At 35.6% G+C, this 23590-nt stretch overlaps 1 protein-coding gene across 1 annotated transcript in view; it reads left to right on the forward strand.

Moving 5' to 3' along the window:
* Positions 1-23590, forward strand: part of PCDH15 (protocadherin related 15) — a 990428-nt gene that overhangs the window by 621589 nt on the left and 345249 nt on the right. Inside the window, exons 12-13 of the mRNA XM_077945583.1 lie at positions 957-1091; positions 2560-2709. Coding sequence (XP_077801709.1) covers positions 957-1091; positions 2560-2709 — 285 coding nt within the window. The remainder of the gene's footprint in view (positions 1-956; positions 1092-2559; positions 2710-23590) is intronic.

A 23590-nucleotide genomic window follows, 5' to 3' on the forward strand; every position in this document is an offset into this window, starting at 1 on the left:
ATGCAGATAAGTGAATTAATATATCATACTTTTGGTATATACTGCATGGATATTTTAGGCTAAAATAAATATTACCTAATATCAGGGGAAACTAATATTTTTTAATCAACTCTGTGTGCCTATTGATTTAACACTGAAATCCATTTAAAATAAACTTACAGACACGACAGCTACCTAAATTCTACTACCTCTATTGGAATATTAAGCCAGAGTATTATTTGTCCATATACATCCCAGTCTATGAAACTTATAAGCTATTAACTCTAACATGATTAAAAGAGTTGCAAATATACAAGTGTTGACTCGACTTACTCTTTAGGAATTGCAAAATTCAAATGTATTTGTGAAATTCAAACTGTTATCAGAATGCAGCTTGACAAGAAGGAACTTAAGTTTATAAAGAGATTTAGAGATGGATATTTGCACATTGTTTCTTACCAAGAATTTGATATGCCTTTCTTGTGAAGAGTAGCAAAGCCTTTAACTGTAAATAATGTCAATCAAAACAATAGGTTAGTTGGTACTGATATGTATCTATTAACATTTTATGTTGACTGTAATCCCAGCACTTTGGGAGGCCGAGATGGGCGGATCACAAGGTCAGGAGATCAAGACCATCCTGGCTAACACGGTGAAACCCCATCTCTACTAAAAAACACAAAACACTAGCCGGGCCAGGTGGCCAGGTGGCATGTTTTTCTGTTATTTTTCCTTTTTACCATATTGATTATACCTGTGTGTATTTCAGTATTTTGTATTCCACGATATAGGTCACCATCTTTTGAATAGTTTAGATCATTAATGAGTAAATATCTAGTTAAATATTTTTTATCTTTAGAAATTCTTAATATTTTTATCTGGATTTTTGCTATAAATTTCAAACATTAACTTCTAGGTGATGAACTAATAGCTACATTATTTATTCAACATTTGAAATGATGTCTTTTTTTTCAAAGACAAAAGACCCAGAGCTTCACCTTTTTCTGAATGACTACACCTCAGTCTTCACCGTCACACAGACTGGTATTACTCGCTACCTCACCTTACTTCAACCAGTGGACAGGGAAGAACAGCAAACTTACACCTTTTCGGTAAAGAGCTTTTGTATAAATATATATATGTATGTATGAATATATGTATATGTGTTTGGATGGATCTGAAAGAGATGAATGGTTAAAACTGAAAAGGTCATCGACTTGGGGGAAAAATACATTATTTTCAATACCAGAGAGAAGATCAATGAAAAATTATTTACATGTATCACTCTTTGTTTGTAATTTGTGTAGCTATATTAACATTCTTCCTTATAGAAAAAAAAAAAACTTTTCAAAATAAAAAAAGAAAGTGCGAATTTCAGTCTTTACCGAAGTCATAATTGTCTTAAATTGAGATACAAATAATTATTGCCTAACCTTTTTTGTTGTTGTTCTTGCATTTTTTATTTAGTCATAAGGTTGAGCCAGTGATTCTCAAGAGGGAATCAATTTTCCCTCCAGTGAACATTTAGCAACATCTGGAGGCATTTTTGTTTGTCACAATTGTGAAGGGGTACTATAGGCATTTAGTAGGTAGACATAAAGGATGCTGCTAATTGTAATACAGAGAACAACTCCCCACAATAAAGAGTTATCTGTCCCAAGGTGTCAATAGCACTAAGGTAAACAAATCATGGGTTAGGCTAATCAAGAGGGAAAAAAGTAAAAGTTACTAAAGTTGTGCTGTAAATATGAGATAGGGAAATACACACGTAAACATACATACACATGCACATAAACACGTAAATAACAAGTATAGTAGGGTTGACAGTTAAATAAAAATAAAATGTAACTTCTAAGTATATTCTAATTTTTGAATCAGACACAGGAGAAAGATGAGCTAAGAGAAAGCACAAATTAAGATATATAGAAATTATTCCTGGAGAAGCCTACACAGAAACAGATGAGAACTTCCAGGAAAGTTTATGTGATGGTTAAAAGTTAGATACAAAGTGGATTTAGACAAAGATGGTGGTGCTGTAGCACTGATTTGGCAGGCATTGTTAAAATGTTGATAATGCATAAAATATCACAATTAAATGATGCCATTTAGTCCTTTGAAAATTGCCATTGGATAAATTACTGTGATACAGTGTGCATCTAGGGAGTCTACCTTCCTGATGGTATAAACATATTGACTGTAATAGGACTATTGTATGCAAAATATGTAAATGCAAATAATATTTTCCAATTAAGTTTTTAAGGATTAAATTGTAGTTAACCCTAAGAGTCAGCAATGTTACTGACCCACTTTAAATGATATTTTGCGTATCTGATTATTTAAAATATGCCGGGAGTTGAATACCTTAAAACAAAATCTTCAATACTTGCTTCTTATCATATTAGAACACTTTTAGTATGTGTAATATTACATCTTTATTACCTCCTTTTATCAACAAAATATTTTTGCACCCTTTCAAATTGTAAGATTACCTGTAAGAAACGTGTTAACCTGTAAGAGCAAACTCTGTACTACTTATATTTGCAGAACATCTCTATTAAGTGTATTTTTCTACTCCCAAAGATAACAGCATTTGATGGTGTACAAGAAAGTGAGCCAGTCATCGTCAATATTCAAGTGATGGATGCAAATGATAACACACCAACCTTCCCTGAAATATCCTATGATGTGTATGTTTATACAGATATGAGACCTGGGGACAGTGTCATACAGGTAACTACTCATATGAGTGTACACTCAAAGTTGCTATGTACATGGGCATTATATAATGTGTTCTTTAAGAAATTACTTAAGAAACAAAAATTGATTTCACATTTATTGTAGAGCGTAATTAGTTTAAATAGCTTTAAATTTGTTGCTTTTCAAACAAAAGCACATCTGGCAGGGCATGGTGGCTCACGCCTATAATCCCAGCACTTTGGGAGGCTTAGGTGGGTGGATCACAAGGTCAGGAGATCCAGACCATCCTGACTAACACGGTGAAACCCCGTCTCTACTAAAAAATACAAAAAAAAATTAGCTGGGCGTGGTGGCAGGCACCTGTAGTCCCAGCTACTTGGGAGGCTGAGGCAGGAGAATGGCGTGAACCTGGGATGTGGAGCTTGCAGTGAGCTGAGATCGCGCCATTACACTCCCCCTGGCCATCTCAAAAAAAAAACAAAAAAAGAACACAAAAACCAAAAAACAAAACACAACAAAAAAGCAAACACACACCCACACACACATAAATAAAAGAATATCTATATGGACTCTAAAGGAGACTTAACTGGTTATTAGAGGTAAACATAGCTATTTGTTGGTAGTAAGTGAATAAATGCTTGGTTGTTACTTTCAAAAAAAAAATAGCTATTTGACCAGTTTATATTTTATTAAAATACTGAATACATTAAATCTTCAAATTACTTTTCACTACTGTAGAAATTGATTAAATTTCACTTGGAGATAAATACAAAAAACTGCCGCCAGGCGCGGTGGCTCAAGCCTGTAATCCCAGCACTTTGGGAGGCCAAGATGGGCGGATAACGAGGTCAGGAGATCGAGACCATCCTGGCGAACATGGTGAAACCCCGTCTCTACTGAAAAAATACAAAAAACTAGCCAGGCGAGGTGGCGGGCACCTGTAGTTCCAGCTACTTGGGAGGCTGAGGCTGGAGAATGGCATAAACCCGGGAGGCGGATCTTGCAGTGAGCTGAGATCCGGCCACTGCACTCCAGCCTGGGCGACAGAGCGAGACTCCGTCTCCAAAAAAAAAAAAAAAAAAAAAAAAAAAACTGCTTTAGTAAATTGGTACATAATCCCACTAGATATTGGTTACCTAGATAAAATGTAATCATTACAGCAGAGAAAATTTAAATTAGATAGTAAATGGTACCTTTGAAAACATGTAAGTCAGGCAACATCTTCATTCCTGATTTATCTTATTTTTACCATTATCTGTGCTTATTACATTTAAATAAGTTATTTCAAACACACAAACACACACACTTTTTTTTCTCTAGATCTTTTCCTCTCTCATCAAGGTCATATCCCTTATAATATATGAAATTAACTTATTTTCTTCTTTCCCTCACTCCAAATTGAAAACTCAGGAGTTTAGTAACTTTGGCTGCCTTGTTTGGCACTGTAATGCCAGCACATGGCAGACATATTAGCCATGCAGTAAATATTTATTCCAGGGATAAAACATCGCTAACTTTGCATTAATTGCTAATTAAAATTAGAAATCATTCAGTGCGGCTGGGCGTGGTGGCACACACCTGTAATCCTAGCACTTTGGGAGGTCGAGGCGGGCAGATTTCCTGAGCTCATGAGCTCGAGACCAGTCTGGGCAATATGCTGAAACCCCGCCTCTACTAAAATAAAAATTTTTAAAAATTAGCCAGACATGGCGGCATGCGCCTGTAATCCCAGCTACTCTGGAGGCTGAGGCAGGAGAATTGCTTGAACCCGGGAGGTGGAAGTTGCAGTGAGTCAAGATGGTGCCACTGCACTCCAGCCTGGGGACAGAGCGAGACTCCGTCTCAAAACAAAACAAAACAAAAACAAACAAACAAACGCACACAAAAATGCGAAAGAAAAAAGAAATCATTCAATGTGATTTTTTTGTTTGTGAATTAAGATATGCTTTCTTGAGTTCTATAGAAGGGGTGACATGATAGCCTGGGGACTGGGAATTCAACAGAACGTTTATTCCATTTGTAAATAGTGTCTGCTGTATATTTAGTAAAGAGAGAAAAAACGTTTCAAACTGCTACAGTAAATTTTTTAATATATTGGTATGGTACTTGTCACATTAATGAAATGAATGTGTTTTAAAACATTTGATTTCAGGGCAGAACTCTAACTAGTTTATGTCTGTATTTGTGGCATCTGTATCTATAGTTCATGGTATATAGTAGATGTTTAATACAGTAGCTGCTGATGGCACAAAAGATACTGGGGACTACTACAGAGGGAGAGAGGGAGAAGGGACAATTGAAAAATTAACTATTGTGTACTATGTTCAGTGTCTGGGTGACAGAATCAATCATACCCCAAACCTCAACATCATGCAATATACCCAGGTAATAAACTTGCATATGTACCCCCTGAATCTGAAATAAAAGTTAAAATTATAAAATAAAATAAGTATAGTGTAGCTACCTAATAAATGCTTATCTGAGGATGAAAGAAAGGAAGACCCTTAGACAAGTAATAATGAATGAATAAAGATATGAAAGAATGAGAAGCTGTAGATACATGGCTATTAGTTCCAGTCAATTGATGGACCATGAGAGCTACATTTTTCTGTGCTAAAGCACCTTTTCACAGGTAGAAAAACCATATTTTACATAAATAAAAGAATGACAATTATTGTCATGTCCTTATTTAATTAGACCTGATTTTCATCTCTATGTCATAATTGGAAATGAAAGTAAGTTTACACAGAAAAACAGCCAACAGGGAACTACAAAGTGTGACTAAGAAAATCATAGCAATTATATGGAGAAACTGTATCTCAAAAATGTTTGCCTTAGGGGATCAAAGGCTTATTTCTCTCATTTGAAGTCTACAAAAGTTAATTTCCCTTATGTATCTCTTTGTAAAACGAATATTTCCTTGCCTTTAAAGACTTATATTTTACATATTTCCCTGAACTATACAGATTGTGAAGATAGATTGGTGTTTGTGTCAGCATGCCTACAATTTAAAAAATTATTTAAAAGTCAACAAATGAAGCTTTATAATTAGTATTTTAATGTTATTTCTGGTATGTGGTAGAAGGATGGTCTTGCTATAAAACATACTCCAAGAACCTAGACATAAAATAGTTCTCATTGAGAGAATATATCTAAAACAAAGAAACTAATACAGAACTCTGATCTACATATACCCTTTAAGAGTCATGGCCTAGGTCCCTATGCTACACCTCGTCACAACCCTGCCTTTCCCCATTGACCTGACACAAGATACATCAGTTTACTCGGTGGTTAGTAAACTGATGTCAAAGACTGAAAGTGTCAGAAACAAAAGTGACAATGAGCACTTTCAAAAAAAAAAGACACTCGGGCAACAGGTTTTAATTATTGTCATTTTTAATGTAGCCATGAGACTCTCTTAGCGTGATGTGAGCACATACTCAATTTTTTAAGTACAGTATATTTTTCTTATTAAGAATTTACCCTGTCTGCAAGGAGCAAATGAGTTGGTTTTAAAGTTTTACCCAGATCCTTGTTATAAGTTCTCAGTTATAAATTGAGCTTCTGACTTTATATATGTCTCTTACACTTGATTTTGGCCAAAAGGACTGGAGTGATTCCCACGCACATGGGTCATGAACAACACTTAGAGGAGTGCTGCCTTAAAGCATCAACATCATCTTCCATAACTGGAGCTGAAGTATAATCACATCATCTTCCATAACTAGAGCTGAAGTATAATCACATTATTAACACATATTTTGTTTAAGGGAAAACTACTGCATGAGATTATTTCATTTTTCATTCCATGCAGACCATTTTATGGGATGTCAATGCAATCTTATAGGTTGACACTAATAAATACCATGCTCCATAAATACCACTCCACACATTGCTAGTTTTCTTGAAAAGACAATTAGTCCCCATAAAAGATACAGATTTTACTATTTTGAAGATGTAGATTTAAATACTAGTAGCTAGCTATCCAATTAATGCTCCATAAACACTATTCGTAAACATCTGCAATTCTCTTAAACTGTGATTCTCAATGACAATTGAATATTAGCATTCTGCCTGAGGAACTTTTAAAATATTGATGCCAGCACTTCATTCTAAGATGTTTGTATTTAAATGATCTGACCACCCATAACAGAGTCACTTAGACAGATTTTATTTAAGAAAATGAAACAGTTCTAATATGCAGCCAATTTTGAAAATTACAGTTTTAAACAACAACAATATTTTAAAAGTACCACCGAATAATTGTACTTCTTAAGTCATTAAGATAGAATCCCACATAGAGTTGAGTCCTCTGATCCTCACCCCACCTCTTTTCATTTTTCTTTTGTTTTTTAGTTCTCCTTCCCTTCTTCTGTGATGCTTCCTACTCCCCTTTCCTATCTTAGACTCTACTCCTTCCAATTTCTGTGCTCCACCAATTATTCCTTGACTGCAATAATCTTTCTCCACTGACTAATTCCTTCCCTTTGTCCAATTAACATTCTTAACATCCCCAGGTACTGGTCTAATCCCCACTCCCAGATATAATTCTTCATGCTTTTATCCCCCTCAGATTATTTTCCTTATCAACAAAAATGTATCAATCTCAGTGCCTGCATACATATATTGATCTATATCTATCTTCATATTTATATTTGTATTTATCTATCTTATGTATAATATAACCTGAGTTTAACTCACATCACACCACTAAAATCATGTAAAATTATATATCCCATCAGTCTATTTCTACATGTCAAACTCAAAAGTCCTTAATCTTGGTAAAACTCTCAACTATACCCTTTTATGAATAACTTCCCTGGTTTCTATCCTACTTCTTTGTTGGCTGAGAGATGTTACTGACCCCTTGTTCAATTATCACTCTTTAAAAATTAACATTCTTCAAATACCTCTATATACTTCTTTTCTTTTTCATCTATTCTCAAGTTTTCAATCATCACCTCTATGTACACTTGTCTGCCAAAGTTAAATGCCCTGTGATGACCTCTTTCCCAAGTAGCAAACTGACATTCCAGATATCAGCTGGACATGACAAAGTGGATCTTTCACAAACACTTCACATTGGACATATCCTAAAATACATTAATCCATTATCTTTATTTTAATAAACAAACACACAGATTCAAAACATACATCTAGTTGTGATGGAGGCAGCTATATTGTGATGCATGCCATTAATCTTTAAGCTTCACAGGCAGTAGGGTAGGCACCTTGCAGTCCTGTTTGTTTTCCTTCTGCTTTACCTGCCTACATCCCAACTATTGTTCAGTTTAGGCAATTCTTATTTTAAAATGTATTTGCAGATCATCATTTCCTCTTTTTTTTTGTTAAAGATTTTGTTTTCTGAGCAGTTTTAGGTACACAGCAAAATTGAGGGGAAGATACAGTGATTTCCCAGGTACCGTTGTCCCCACAGATGCATAGCTGCCGCATTATTAACAGCCCATACCAAAGTGATACATTTGCTACAATTAATGAACTTACATTCACACATCCTTATCATCCAAACTCTGTACTTTACATTAGGATTCACTCTCGGTGTTTCATGTTATGGTTTTGTACTAATGACTTATACCCACCATTGTAGTACCACACAGAGGAGTTTCACAGCCCTAAAAAACCTGGACTCTGCCTATGCTTCCCTCCCCCTTGCTTCCTTCCTTCCCCTGACAATCATTGATCTCTCTATTGTCTCATAGTTTTGCCTTTTCCAGGATAGCATATATTTAGAATCATATGGTATATAGCCTTGTCCAACTGGCTTATTTCACTTAGTATTACGTACGTAAAGTTCCTTCATTTCTTTTCATGACTTAATAGCCCATATCTTTTTAGTGCTGTATATTATCCCATTATCTAGATGTATCACAGTTTATTCATTCTTCCATGAAAGAGTATTTTGGTTGCTTTCAAGTTTTGGCCATTATTAATAAAGCTGCTGTAATCACCCATGCTAAGTTTTTTTGCTTGGACACAAATTTTCAACTCCTTTTGGTAAATACCAAGGAGTGGGATTGCTGGATCATATAGAATGAATATGGATATCGTTGTTAGAAACTGCGAAGCTGTCTTCTAAGGTGACTCTACTAGTTTGCATTCCCATTTCCACAACCAATTCCTTTTCCATGCCTGTGTGCTGCCATAATTTAAGTTACTACAGTAGACTATGTTGGGCAATCTGGCTATTTCTACAGATTTCCTACCACACTGTTCCAGATGATTACTCTGAAACTGAGTCAGAACAGATCCTCACCCTCCTGGAAAAGCTACCAATGGAAGGAACAAAGCTCCACACATACAGTCAAGGACATCTGTGTAATACTATTAAATATATTTGTTTCATCTCCTGCTACATCCCTTCATATTGTGGATCTTGAGGATATATAGGATTTTGTTTTACTTGTTTTTAGCATGGAATATTCTTCCTATTCTATAACTGTTGAGAGCTCTCTCAGGTTGAAGGTTTGATACAAGTTGTATCTTTAAAAAAAATTCTTTAACACATAGTACAATTGTTATCTCTTTAATACGGGCTTTATTTTCCTAGCTAGTCAAAATTAATTGCTTCCACACACCAGCTATCACCTCTATCTCCTACATATTTTACTGTGGCGTGCATTAAGGCTAGCTTTTACATGTCTGTCTCCCCTACTGACCTGTAAATTCCTTTAAGACAAAAATTTTTAATAATCTAACCACCAATGGTCAGTATAATGACTTACACACAGTAGGGATTCAGTTAATGTCCATAGAATTTAATTCCCTCGACTAATCTACCCTCAATAAGTTTAGAAAACACCTCATTCTAGATATATGCTCTATTTGGCTTAAGAATTCTATCACACATTAAGTATCATCTCACATAGTCCTTTCCTGAGATGATCTCTAACTTAACAGATTTAGCCAAGCTACCCCTTCCTGCTCTTAAATTGGAAATATTTTAATTTCTTAGTTATGCTATATCATAGGTCATTGAATATTAGGACTGAAAAAAACTTTGAACATAATTATTTTTCATAGTCTAATTTTATAGAAAAATGTGAGTTAATATAATGATGGATGACTGTTCCAAATTAACAAGGGTTTTAAGTGACAGAGATTATGTGGAATCCAACTTAAAGACAATAGAATTGGGAGGCAGGCTAGCTAGTTGCATTTCTTTCTGCCATTTTGTACTATTACATGACATAACCTTCTGTACTTCAGTTTTCCAGTCTTTAAAATGGTAATAATAATAGTATCAACCTCGCAAGAGTGTTGTGATTATTAAACCAATTATATAAACTACTATCACATGTGTGCTTAGCAAATGCTGCATATGTGGTAACTTGCTATTGTTGTACCATTCTCATAAATTATGTAAAGCACTTAGGATTATTTATTAATATTTGTTACCTTATCTATGTATATCTCTGTGTGTCGTGTGTTATTTAGTGCTCTGTGGAGGACACATGTAAAGAACATAAAATTACATATTCAATTCTGTTTTTATAATTTCAAATATTCAAGTTTAAGATAAAACTATATAGTATTTTAGTGTCTCTTGACAATTTATTTCACACAAGATTGGGAGGGTTCAGACTGGTATGGCCATAGACAACAATTTGTTTCAAATAATGATTTTGTTTTCTTTGGTTTGTGTGTATAATGTCATGATTAAAGTTTGAGGGTTATATTTACTTAAGGTCTTGATGGAGTTCAGTATTTCAGCAAATACCATATAAAGATTTGATGAGCAAAGCTTACAAAAATATAGACCTATTTTTTACATTAACACAATTTTAATTTATTTTTGATATTTGAAACATTTCATTTTTTTCTAAATACCATTCCATTTCTTGGCTAAATCTATTTGTATTAGAATTGCAATATATACACCAACATGTAATTCTGAACTTATACAGGTTATTCACTCATGCTGATAACTTTAATCGCATTTCAAGTTTGACTACACTATCTGAATTTTTTTCAGACAGATTATATTCCCCATCTAAGAAACTAGCAAGACCTCAGGAGGCTAAAGCGGGAGAATCTCTTAAACCCGGGAGGTGGAGGTTGCAGTGAGCCGAGGTCGGGCCATTGCAATCCCAGCTGGGTGACAGAATGAGACTCTGTCTCAAAAAAAAAAAAAAGAAAAAGAAAAAGAAAAAGAAAATAGCAACACCTTCCATTTGGTTGGAAAAAGTTATTCTTGACACATTCTCATTTACTCCCATCTCCAATCTATTATCAACTCCTATCAATTTTTCCTCATATACTTATTTACTACATCTACCTGTATTTCTTTCACAGCCACCATCAACTTTCACCTAAACCCGTGAAATGTCCTTCTTGGAGTATTATTTATGTCTCCTCTCTCCCTCTTCTTCATGCATTAGCCAGGGGACTATATTAAATTTGAAGTCACATCAAATAATTAGCATGCTTGACCCTTTCAATGGTTTTCTACTGCTATAAAAATAAAGTTCATAATCTGTATCCTGGATTACTGGATTAGTGTTCAATTTCTTCACTTAGCATTTTACCCCTCTCTTATCTGTTATGATGCTCCCACTGTGAGGGGATAACTTTTATTCATATGCTTTCCATCTTTTAGGTCTTAATTTGAATGCCACTTCCTCAAAGAAGCCTTCTATGATTTCCTCTTCTCAACGTTACCCCTTTATTATCTTGGAGCATCCTGATTTCTTCTTCACAGCACATTTCAAAATTTATAATTATATGGTTAAACTATCTGTTTCCCTCACTTAATTATAGGCTCAAATAGAGTAAAATTATTGTCAATTTTTTTTGCGTACTTTTCTTCTTTTTCCATCACTACTGTATGCCTAACATCTTACCCAGTCCCAGCACATTGACCTTTAATAAATATTTGTTAAATGAATAAATGGATAAAAATAACTAATAGATGTAGGAAAAATATGTATTAGGAATTTATGTATGAATCATGGGGAATTACTTATATTTCAGGTTAATTCACTTTTAAAATTTTTACAAAGTAAAATATTTTAAACTACAGTTATATTAGTATCCCTAGAACATAGTACTTCCAAACTGGATTATTCAGAAGAATCATTTCAAAAAGGCCCTTGAGATGCTAAACTGACTGAAAACATAGGTCAATTATATATGATTTTAAAGAGGCAAAGTTGATTAACACATTTATTTGAAAATTATTTATTGTGTAGAGCATTTGAAGTATTGGGCACAATGCCAAATCATAAGAAATAAAGAAACTATCAACATATAGTTTATGATCTTAAGTAATCACTAGACTACTAATGAAGAAAGGCAAACTATATTTTGGTTTTATAATACATGACAAATATGACATATCATCAAATTCAACATTATTTAGTGTTTAGCACATATTTCAGTATATCTTAAAACGGTAGGGGCTATATAGTCTAGAGTAAGCTTTTCCATTTTATAAATTTGGAGAAAATGCTAATGCTAGCATTATAGTAATCACAATTCCCTGCATTTTGAATTTGTATAACTGAAAAAACATATTTAGGTTTTATATTATTTTTCAGACATTATGCCCTTTCCTTGATATATTTAACAGTACAGCTTTTTAAAGAAAACTTATTTGTAAACACGATTATTTACTTTAATATTTATCTATCTTTTTTTGTCAAGTGAAAGTTGTCCAATTTCATGGTCCAATTTCAATAATTAATGCTTAGGTGCTTGCATTTTTTTTTTTTTTTTTTTTTTGAGACGGAGTCTTGCCCTGTCGCCCAGGCCGGAGTGCAGTGGCGCGATCTCCACTCACTGCAAGCTCCGCCTCTCAGGTTCACGCCATTCTCCTGCCTCAGCCTCCCGTGTAGCTGGGACTACAGGTGCCCGCCACCGCGCCCGGCTGATTTTTTGTATTTTCAGTAGAGACGGAGTAGAGACGGGGTTTCACCGTCACTGTGTTAGGCAGGATGGTCTCGATCTCCTAACCTGGTGATCCACCTGTCTCAGCCTCTCAAAGTGCTGGGATTACAGGCATGAGCCACCGCGCCCGGCCTGGTGCTTGCATTTTTTATCAAGCTTTTACTTATTTATATGTGATTGTTTTTACAATCATATAAATTGTGTATTTTTAATTTTTACAATATTTACGCTCATACTTATGGTTCTATATATTGCTGGTTTACTAGATATTTGACTTGAAATTTGATATTGCTCTAGAAGAAACAAAATGAAAAATATATTTTATACTATTTTCTTTATTATGTGTCCTATCCTAAGATAAATAAAACATTTCCTTGATCAGTTTTAGCTTTTATTCACCTGTTGTTCTGCAAAAGAGCTCACTTTCTTTTCAGCTTTCTCTGGTAGTAAATTTTGTTATAATGTTCAAGCATAGTCATCTGAGTAAAATAAAAATAGTTGGATATTGAGATATTTCAAATACAGGGGATCTTAGGGGAGAAAAAGAACATTTAAATAGAGCAGTAGGGATTTCTTAAAACCCTAGTACACTTGCTCATCCAGTTTGGCAAAGGAAACAAACAAACAAAAACACTATTGTGCAATTCCTAATATATGTATGTTGCATGTTGTATTACTTTCTTGGCTAGATTATAATTTAATCTACACATATTTTTAGGTGATTCGTACTAAACTAAGTGCTCTGAAAAATACATAGAATGAATAAGGCACAGTCCTAATCCTCAAGAAGTTGACCATATTTGGCAAGAAATAATCCTTCTTCACAGTGAAATAATCAGAAAATGTCGCAATTATTGAACTGTTAAATTTGATGAGCAAGACTAAGAGCACTAATGAGAATTCATCAAAAGTGAGTGGGGATGATGATCTGTTAGAGCTTCATGAATCTCTCAAGATGTTTAGTACTCAGATAGGCAGGTGAAGATATGATGTTGAAGATGAAATGATATGGCCAAAGGCATGAGGCCTTAAAGATACAAGTTTGACTGCCATTGGAGAGAAGAGGAACTGAATGCTAAAAGATTTGCTTTTCTTTTACTAAGCCAAATATATGTTGGTTTATTCTCTCAGCCCCTTGGTCATGACAGGCTTTTCTGTACCTTTGTAATGTATTTTTATGTTTCTATAACAGCATTTCAATTAAAGGTAAGTTTCTCTCTCATCTCCTTTCCTAGAGCACCTGCTGTTTGACAGAAGTTATTCTTTCTGTTTCTTTTCCACTCTTCATTTTTCAGAGTCAGACATTTGGTACAAATTAAGGTCTGAATAAATGGATGCAATTATTTATAAATTAATTTAAGATGACTACCTTGCATGGTAGAGTAGTTTAGATTTGGCATTGCATACAATATGAGATTTCTTGAAGAAGTATGAAAGACTGGGTCCTTAAATAAATGAATTAAAGCTAATGAGATGGAAATTGATGAAAGTCAACTTTGAGGAAATCCTTTTTTGAGAGTATAAGTTGAGCATGAGAGAATTTGATAGCATTAGAGCACTTAAGGTTCCAGTTTCCAGTCTCAGAGTTTGAGTAATTAGAACCAATGAACCTTTACAAAAGGATCACAAAGTTGCTGCAGAAAAGAAACAAGCCCTTTAAATAATCAGGCAGTGAAAAGAAATGCTTTAAAGTCATCTTCTTTTTGTTTTATTTCTTGGCTTTTTATTGGGAAGAAAAATGCATAAATGGAAGACTCATCTTCAGTGACAATTATTCATTCATACAAATATTTAATGATCATGTTATTATTAATGTTGTCAATATCTTTTTCCAAATTATACACCCAAAGTTATAAATTTGCCAACCACCTACTCTACTGAGGTGCCCATTATCTTGGATTATTCTAGGATGTGCTTAAGAGAGGGCGGAAACCTGGGAGCCTGTTACGCTTTTTAGCTTTAAAGCATCACTCGTTCACATTAAGGCCAGAGATAACAAATCTGAAAATAAATACTTTTTCAATGCCCAATTTTCTGGACTGGCAGGAGTTATTGAAGAACTTCCTGAATTTTATTGACACATGAAGAAATCAACAAACATAAAAGCAAACCCATTATATCATTTTCCCATCAGAAATCACACTGAATAGTGAATTTCCAGTGATATTTTAATGAGCAGCAACCTTAAGTTCAGACTGAATGCCAACCTGGAGAGACTCAGTGGACCTCACACGGTTCCAAGTTGATTTACCTTTAAGTAAGGATAATAGACAGGCAACAATATAGCTTTTATGGCAATAGCATAGTAGAAGTCTTATAACCTTTAGATATAATATCTTATGTCTTCTAAGTCATCTGCACTCAGTATGTGTTACCCACTTGCTACACATTTCTGAGGAATCTTCTTAAAATTTTTGTTCCACTAACTTCTATAATATCTAGTGCATTAAAAATAGACATTAAAACACTATCACCAGAGCATATTTCATACAGTAAGAAGTTGAAATTCCCTCTACAAAGCAAATTAACAACCATAGATAGATTCACCTAAATGTTCTGACATTTCTTTAACATTTGAAAGACTGTTTTTTTTCTACTTATCATCTATTACTTCTGCCTTTTTGTAAGTGTTGATAGAGACATTGAACTGGGTATATTAGTTTACAGATGTAAATTCAATTCTTTCTCTGGCAAATCTTTCTACATAAGGATTACCTAGCTTGTAAGTTTTATGTTGCCTGTCCAAATAATCTTTCTGTCCTAGAGATCAATATGCACTCAAATTTCATTTTTATCTAACTACATAAATGAATTTAAATATCCCTTATTACATGATAGAGCTGAGGCAGACAGATGAAATATTTAACACAGCACACTTTAATATCACTATATTGTTTTCTCAACTTTCCTAGCAAAAAATAGACTTTTCCTACATATCATGCATTTTACATTATCAGAGTAGTCATTAGATACTCTTTCTCAGACAATTCTGCATCTGGTCTGATAGCATAACCATAAACCATCCCTTAGGAATAAACTTTCACTTGCAAAAGCTTCTGCATATGAATGCAGTACACCAGTCACTTTTCTTTTATAAAGCAATGCATTATTGATTCTTAGGCTGTCCAAACCTCACCAAAGGTACCATGAAGAAGATAAGCTTGTTTCCTAGTTCATAGAAATATGACTGTGATGGAAGATTGATAATGCCTATACTTATAAATGACATCTTGATATAGTTTAGATTGTCTGTAGTTCCCAGAGATATGTCCCTCCTGACTTGATCTTCTAGTATAGCCAACTAGAACCATTTAAATACATCAGAATTTATTATAATAATTGTTTCAGTAATCATTGATTACTCAGTAATCATTCCTGAGTAATGCCAAGTTATTGAAAAAGAATGTTCCCTACGTTGCTTATTTGGGTTAATATGTTTGCCTAAAAGCCATCTCTACTTGATTCAATAAACTAATTTATTGAACTTAAAATCCCTCTTAGTACTTTATGTCCAGTGTTGATTAAGGTGACTCAAGGATTGTTCTGGTTTTGGTTTGGCTCTGTGTCCCCACACAAATCTCACCTTGAGTTGTGAACCTTAGTATTGCAGGAGGGGCCTAGTTGGAGGTAATTGGATCACGGAGGCAAATTTCTCCCATGCTGTTCTCATGATAATGAGTGACTTCTCATGAGATCTGATGGTTTGAAAGTGTATGGCACTTCTCTCGCTCTCTCTCTCTCCTGCTGCCATGGGAAAAAAGGTGCTTCCTTATCCTTTGCCTTCTGTGATAATTGTAAGTTTCCTGAGACCTCCCAGTCATGCTTCCTGTTAAGACTGTGGAACTGTGAGTCAATTAAACCTCTTTTCTTCATAAATTACCCAGTCTGAGGTAGTTCTTTATAGCAGTGTAAAAATAGACTAATACATTTCATCTAAGTATATATGGTATGGATACTATTAAATTATATTGTGTGCATACAGAAGTATTGTTTCTCCCAGAAGCTTGTAGATTAGGCATATTCTACTTCTAGGTGAAGTTCAACCTGAGTGTGCAAACGGATCCCTATAATTGCCCTTGAGAATTTCTAGGAACAAATCATCAGTGATATGGGATCACCATGTAACCTTACTATTCACCTTCTTGTTTACAATTCTGATTCCATAAACATTTGTTTATATTTCATCCAAATCTTAACCACATCTGGTGAGGCAAAAAAGAAAAATAGACTCTGGCATACTAGGAAACCACCAAATAATGCCTTAAGTGATGTCATTTTTACGCATAGCTATACATGTATAAGCTATGGCTGCTGTCAGCCACTGCATATCAGATAAGGTCAAAGTTAGAATTTAACTCAAGACTTCAAATGTAAAATTAGGATAAGTATAACCAACAATAAAAGGCCCAAGTGATACAATCCTATATCATATTCTGGCATGTCATAAGGAGACATTAACCCAAAATGATTCCAGTAGAGTTCTCAAGTATATCTTGTACCTTGATTTGTGCCACATCTGTGCAATTCTCCAGCATTGGCTATTAATCATTACCACATCTGAAAGGAGCTGCTAAGAAGATTATACTGTTGCTATGAAATGTTCTCTCAGAGGAAAATATGAAGGTATCTTATCTTGAAATCTTTGTTTGCGTGCTGTCCATTCTATATTCCACAATTTCAACTTCTCTTCTATTTATTACTTTTCTTAACTCAGACAGCCTTTCATAGTTGGATTTGCTCATTACATTCTGCTTTTCATCCATGGGTCTGGCTTTTGTTTGCTTGCAAGAGCTTTCACACCTGTCCATTCATAGGAGGAAGAAGTAGGTTTACAAAGGTAGCATGGAGTTCATGGAGCTGATAGTTAAGTCTCTGAAAGCAGAGGAATATACAATGGTTTAAAAGAGAAAGAAATAAACAAATAATCAAGACCTAAACTTTGTAAAGTGCATAAAAAGGCAGAAGAAGGAAGAAAGCTAGTCAAATGATGAAACAATACATGAACAAGTAGCCTGAATAGCATTCTGTAATGTAGCAGGAAAAAAAATGGATAAAGATCATTCGAAAGATCAGATGTGTGGGTAGAATTTTATTTTATTTTATTTTATTTATTTATTTATTTTTTTTTGAGACGGAGTCTCGCTCTGTCACCCAGGCTGGAGTGCAGTGGCGCGATCTTGGCTCACTGCAAGCTCCGCCTCCCGGGTTCACGCCATTCTCCTGCCTCAGCCTCCCGAGTAGCTGGGACTACAGGCGCCCACAACCGCGCCCGGCTAATTTTTTGTATTTTTAGTAGAGACGGGGTTTCACCGTGGTCTCGATCTGCTGACCTTGTGATCCGCCCGCCTCGGCCTCCCAAAGTGCTGGGATTACAGGCGTGAGCCACCGCGCCCGGCCTTATTTTTTATTTTCAATAACTTCATTGAGGTATAATTGACATGTCCTCATATATGTATGTTACCAAAACGTCAAGGGTTTTGTCTAGGTCCTGCTGCTTGCTTCACAAAATGCCAATTGCTGAGACAACAAATATTGCCAGAGAAGAAAGCTTTAATCAGCTGCTGCAGCTGAGGAGAACAGGAGATAAAGTCTCAAATCCATCTCCCCAAATGATTAAAATTAGAGGTTTATATAACAGGGAAAAATACATGTGAAAAACAAATATTAGGGAAAGGTAAGGAAGAGGAATTGGTAAACTGGAATCATGATCCGTGGATGAAAGGTCTGGCATCTCATTTCTGGATACAGTTATCTGGTGAGTTTCAGTTCTCTGATTTCTAGGAGGGTTGAGGGTTAGTTTCCTGAGGAAGAAACTCAGATGAGACAAATGAGTTTCAAGCTTCAAGACAGGGTGTGGTTGGGGGGTGGGGTGTCAATTTCTGTGTTTATCCAAAAAACAGTAAACATCAGTTCCATGAAAGAGTTGGGCTGGTTTTAGTAAATTTAGATGGTAGTGCACAATGACCACAATCTAGTACTATATATTTCTTTCTCTTCCAAAATTTCCATCACCCCAAAACTTTACTCATGACTGCTTGTAGTCAATACTCACTCCCATTTCCAGCTCTAGACACCCCCTGTTTTGGTTTCTGCCTCTAAAAGTTTTCCTTGTCTAGGAATTAAAAAAATATGGTGTCCCATAGTTTGTATATTTTACTTTTATTTTGCCTGGCTTTTTAAATAGCATAATGTTTATGTAGTTCATCTATGCTGTGGCATGAATCCATCATGTGAAAACACATTCTGCTTATCTGTTCACCAGTTGATGGGCCTTTCAGTTGTTTCCAGTTTAATATAACTGTGAATATTCTATACATACAAGTCTCTTTTTGGAAATACACACACACACACACACACACACACACACACACACACATATGTTTATTTTTCTGTTTGTTATATATAGACACCTAGTACAAAAAGTGCTAGATTACATTGTAAATATACACTTTTTAAATAAACTGTCAAACTGCTTTTTAATAACAGTGGCCTGTACCATTTTATCACCCACTACATCCTCTCTAATAGTATTGTCAGTTCATTTGTTAATGCCATTATACAGATGCATATTAGCATCTCATTGTGATTTTAATTTGTATTTCTTTAATGACAAATTAATTTGAGATACTCTTATGTGCTTATTAGCCATTTGTTGATCTTCTTTGGTGAAATATCGATTCAAATCTTTCACTCATTTACAACATTTGTGTTGTTTTCTTAGTGCCGATTGGTAAGTATTCTCTATAAATCATAAATACAAGTCCTTTGTCAGATATATATTGTGCAAATATTTTGCAAATACATAATATGTATTTTATACATCATGTTCTTATGTTTTTGGTAGAGAAAAGGCTTTTAATTTTGAGGAAGTTTAATTTATTTTTTTATTGTATCATACTTTTACTGTTATATTTAAGAAACCTTTGCCAACCAAATTCACAAAGATTTTCTCCTATATTCTATGAATATTCGTAGTGTAGCTTTCACCTTTAGGTCTGTAATGCATTTTGAGTTAATTTTACATATGCTGTGAGGTAAATATCTTCACTTTTATTTTTACAGTATTTTCCCCTTGTCTTCAGTTTTGCTTTCCATGGTTTCTGTTACTTTTGGTTAACTATACTCTGAGAACATTAAATGGAAAATTCTGTGAATCAACAATTCCAAAGTTTTAAATAGTGTTCCATTTTCAGTAGTGTGATGAAATCTTGAGGTGTACTACTCTGTCCCCAGCTGGGGGGCGTGAATCACCCTTTTTTCCAGCATCTCCATGACATCTATACTCCCTGCCCATGAGTCACTTAGAAGCTATCTCTGTTAGATTACCTGTGGTGGTACCCTTATTTTACATAACAATGGTCCCAAAGCACAGGAGTAGTGATTCTGGCAATTCATATATATCAAAGAGAAGCTATGAAAGTACTTCCTTTAAGTGAAAAGGTGAAAGTTATCATCTTAATAAAGAAAAAATATTATATGCTGAGGTTGCTAATATCTATGTAAGAATGAATCCTCTATCCATGAAATTATGAAGAAGAAAAAACAAAGTAATGCTCATTTAAATATTTCCCTCAAATCAAGTCTGTCTTCTCTTGATGGAAATATTTACTAGTTAATTTATCCATATTTTTATTACTTACTGAGTAATTCAATATTATTTCTATACAGGGGCAACTCTACCACTTTCAAGCAATATCTTTGCCTATCATAATGAATAATTATATATTACATTATTGTATTAATGATTACATGATATCTCATACCAAGATCTCAAAGCACAATAATCCTAGAAAAATAATCAAAAAGCAAACCAAGAAGAGTAGTTAACAATAAAACTATTTTATATAATAGTTACAGTTCTTATGGTTGAAAGACATAATTTCAAAATAAATTAGCATTTAAAAATATGTTAATTTTTTATCGATCCGAAAGTGGTGAATTTGGCTTCAGGCATAAACAGAAACCATGTCATGAGTGATGTTTTCTGCTTATTTCTTGACATGTCTTCTTCTGTGTGGGTCTCAGTCTTAGGTACATCCAATGAAGACCAGAAAACCAGCAGAAACACCAGATATTAATTTAAGAGTTTAGACCTAGAGGAAGAAAAAACCACTCTTTTCCAGTAGTTCTAGGAGTCACCTTGACTATACCAATTTGAATAACTTGTCTTTTTTTTTTTTTTTTTGCCAAACAATTTCCAGGCATGAGATGCCTATCACTGGAGCTAAGTGTCAGCTCCATCCAAACATGGACTGTGAAAAGAATTAATTGCTCTCCAAAGGAAAATAAGGGACTTTTACTGGAAGCAAGAGCCAAGGATGCCCAAGAGGCAAAAACATCAAATGATCAACACATTCATGCATTATAAATTAAGCCATAATTCACTTTTTTTTTGTTTGTTTTTGAAATGGAGTCTCGCTCTGTCACCCAGCCTGGAGTGCAGTAGCACAATCTCTGCTCACTGCAAGCTCCGCCTCCCGGGTTCACGCCATTCTCCTGCCTCAGTCTCCCGAATAGCTGGGTCTACAGGTGCCCACCACCACACCTGGCTAATTTTTTTGTATTTTTAGTAGAGATGGGGTTTCACCGTGTTAGCCAGGATGATTTCAAACTCCTGACCTCGTGATTTGGCCGCCGCGGCCTCCCAAAGTGTTGAGATTACAGGCGTGAGCCACTGCTCTGGGCCCATAATTCACATCTAATAAAAAATATATTTATTCATATAAAATACCACATTTACACTCTTGCATTACAATTTATATTCTTGTATATGGTTTATATCAACTGTGGCTTTAATTCTGTGTGTCATTTTTGAGACTCCAATTTGAATGTTTTTGTTCAGCTTATGTACAATTCAATCTTCTTTATATTTGTCCTTTTATATCAAGCTGTATTTTTTTTCTCAGAACCAGGAAAGAGCAGTTGAAGAGAGTAGTACACTGCAGCCAAAATTTAAAAGGAAACATTAGGAGAAACTTAGATTATTTTGTGGCAGCATGGGTGACTGATGGTGATGTGGTTTGGCTGTGTCCCCACCCAAATCTCATCTTGAATTCCCACATGTTGTGGGAGGGACCATGTGGGAGTTAATTGAATCATGGGAGCAAGATTTTCCCTTGCAGTTCTTATAATAGTGAATAAATCTCCCACGATCTGATAGTTTTTAAAATGGAAGTTTCCCTGCACAGGATCTCCTGTCTTATCCGCTACCACCTTCTGCAATCATTGTGAGACCTCCCCACCATATAGAACTGTAATTCCAATACCTGTTTCTTTTGCAAATTGCCCAGTCTCGGGTATGTCTATATCAGCAACGTGAAAATTAACTAATACAGTAGAATGGGGTGATGTTGAAAACATACCTGAAAATGTGGAAGCAATTTTAGAACTGGGTAACAGGCAGAGGTTGGAACAGTTTGGAGTGTCAGAAAAGGCAAGAAAATGTGGGAAAATTTGGAACTTCCTAGAGACTTGTCAAATGGCTTTGTCCAAAATACTGATAGCAGTATGGACAATAAAGTCCAGCCTGAGGTGGTCTCAGAGGGAGATGAGGAACTTCTTGGGAACTGGAGCAAAGGTGAATCTTACTATGTTTTAGCAAAGACACTGGTGGCATTTTGCCCCTGCCCTAGTGATTTGTGGAAACTTGAACTTGAGAGAGATGATTTAGGGTATCTGGCAAAATAAATTTCTTAGCAGCAAAATATTCAGGATATGTCTTGGGTGCTGTTAAGTGCATTCAGTTTTATAATGGAAACAGAACATAAAAGTTTGGAAAATTTGCAGCCTGACAACACAATATAAAAGAAAATCCCATTTTCTAAGGAGAAATTAAAGCCAACTACAAAAATTTGCATAAGTAACAAGAAGCCAAATGTTAATCCCCAAGACAATGGAGAAAATATCTCCAGGGCATGCCAGAGGTCTTCACAGCAGCCTCTCCCATCACAGGCCCAGAAACCTATGAGGAAAAAATGGTTTCATGGGCAGGCCCAGGGTCCCTGTTCTGTGTGTAGCCTAGGGACTTGGTGCCCTGTGTCTCAGACACTCCAGCTGTGGCTGAAAGGGTCCAACATAGAGCTCAGGCTGTGGCTTCAGAGGTTGCAAGCTCCAAGTCTCAGCAGCTTCCACATGGTATTGAGCCTGCAGGTGCACGGAAGTCAAGAATTAAGGTTTGGAAACCTCTGCCTAGATTTCAAAGGATGTATGGAAACACCTGGTTGCCCAGGCAAAAGTCTGCTGAAGGGTAGGGCCCTCCTGGAGAACCTCTGCTAGGGCAGTGCAGAAGGAAAAAGTGGGGTCAGAGCCCTCACACAGAGTCCCTACTGGGGCACTGACCAGTGGAGCTGTGAGAAGACTGCCACTGTTCTCCAGAGCCCAGAATGCTAGATCCACCTAGAGCTTGTACTGTGCACCTGCAAAAGCTGCAGACATTCAATGCCAGCCCGTAAACACAGTTGGGAGGGAGGCTGTCCACTGCAAAGCCAAAGGGACAGAGCTGCCCATGACAGTGGAAACCCACCTCTTCCATCGGCATGATCTGGATGTGAGACATGAAGTCAAAGGAGATCATTTTGGAGCTTTAAGATTTGACTGCCTCACTGCATTTCGGACTTGCCTGGGGCCTGTAGTCCCTTTGTTTTGGCCAATTCCTCCCATTTGGAAAGGCTGTATTTACCCAATACCTGTATCCCCATTGTATGTAGGAAGTAACTAACTTGCTTTTGATTTGACAGGCTCTTAGGTGGAAGGGACTTTTTACTGTGGACTCTTGAGTTAATGCTGAAATGAGTTAAGGCTTTAGAGGACTGTTGAGAAAGCATGATTGGTTTTGAAATGTGAGAACATTAGATTTGGGAGGGGCCAGGGTTGGAATGATATGGTTTGAATGTATTCTCACTCAAATCTCATCTTGAATTCCCACGTATTGTGGGAGGGACCCAGTGAGAGGTAATTGAACCATTGGGGCAAGTCTTTCCTGTGCTGTTCTTGTGATAGTGAATAAGCC

The sequence above is a fragment of the Macaca mulatta genome, chromosome 9 (assembly GCF_049350105.2).
Source record: "Macaca mulatta isolate MMU2019108-1 chromosome 9, T2T-MMU8v2.0, whole genome shotgun sequence".
NCBI classification, from domain to species: Eukaryota; Metazoa; Chordata; class Mammalia; order Primates; family Cercopithecidae; genus Macaca; species Macaca mulatta.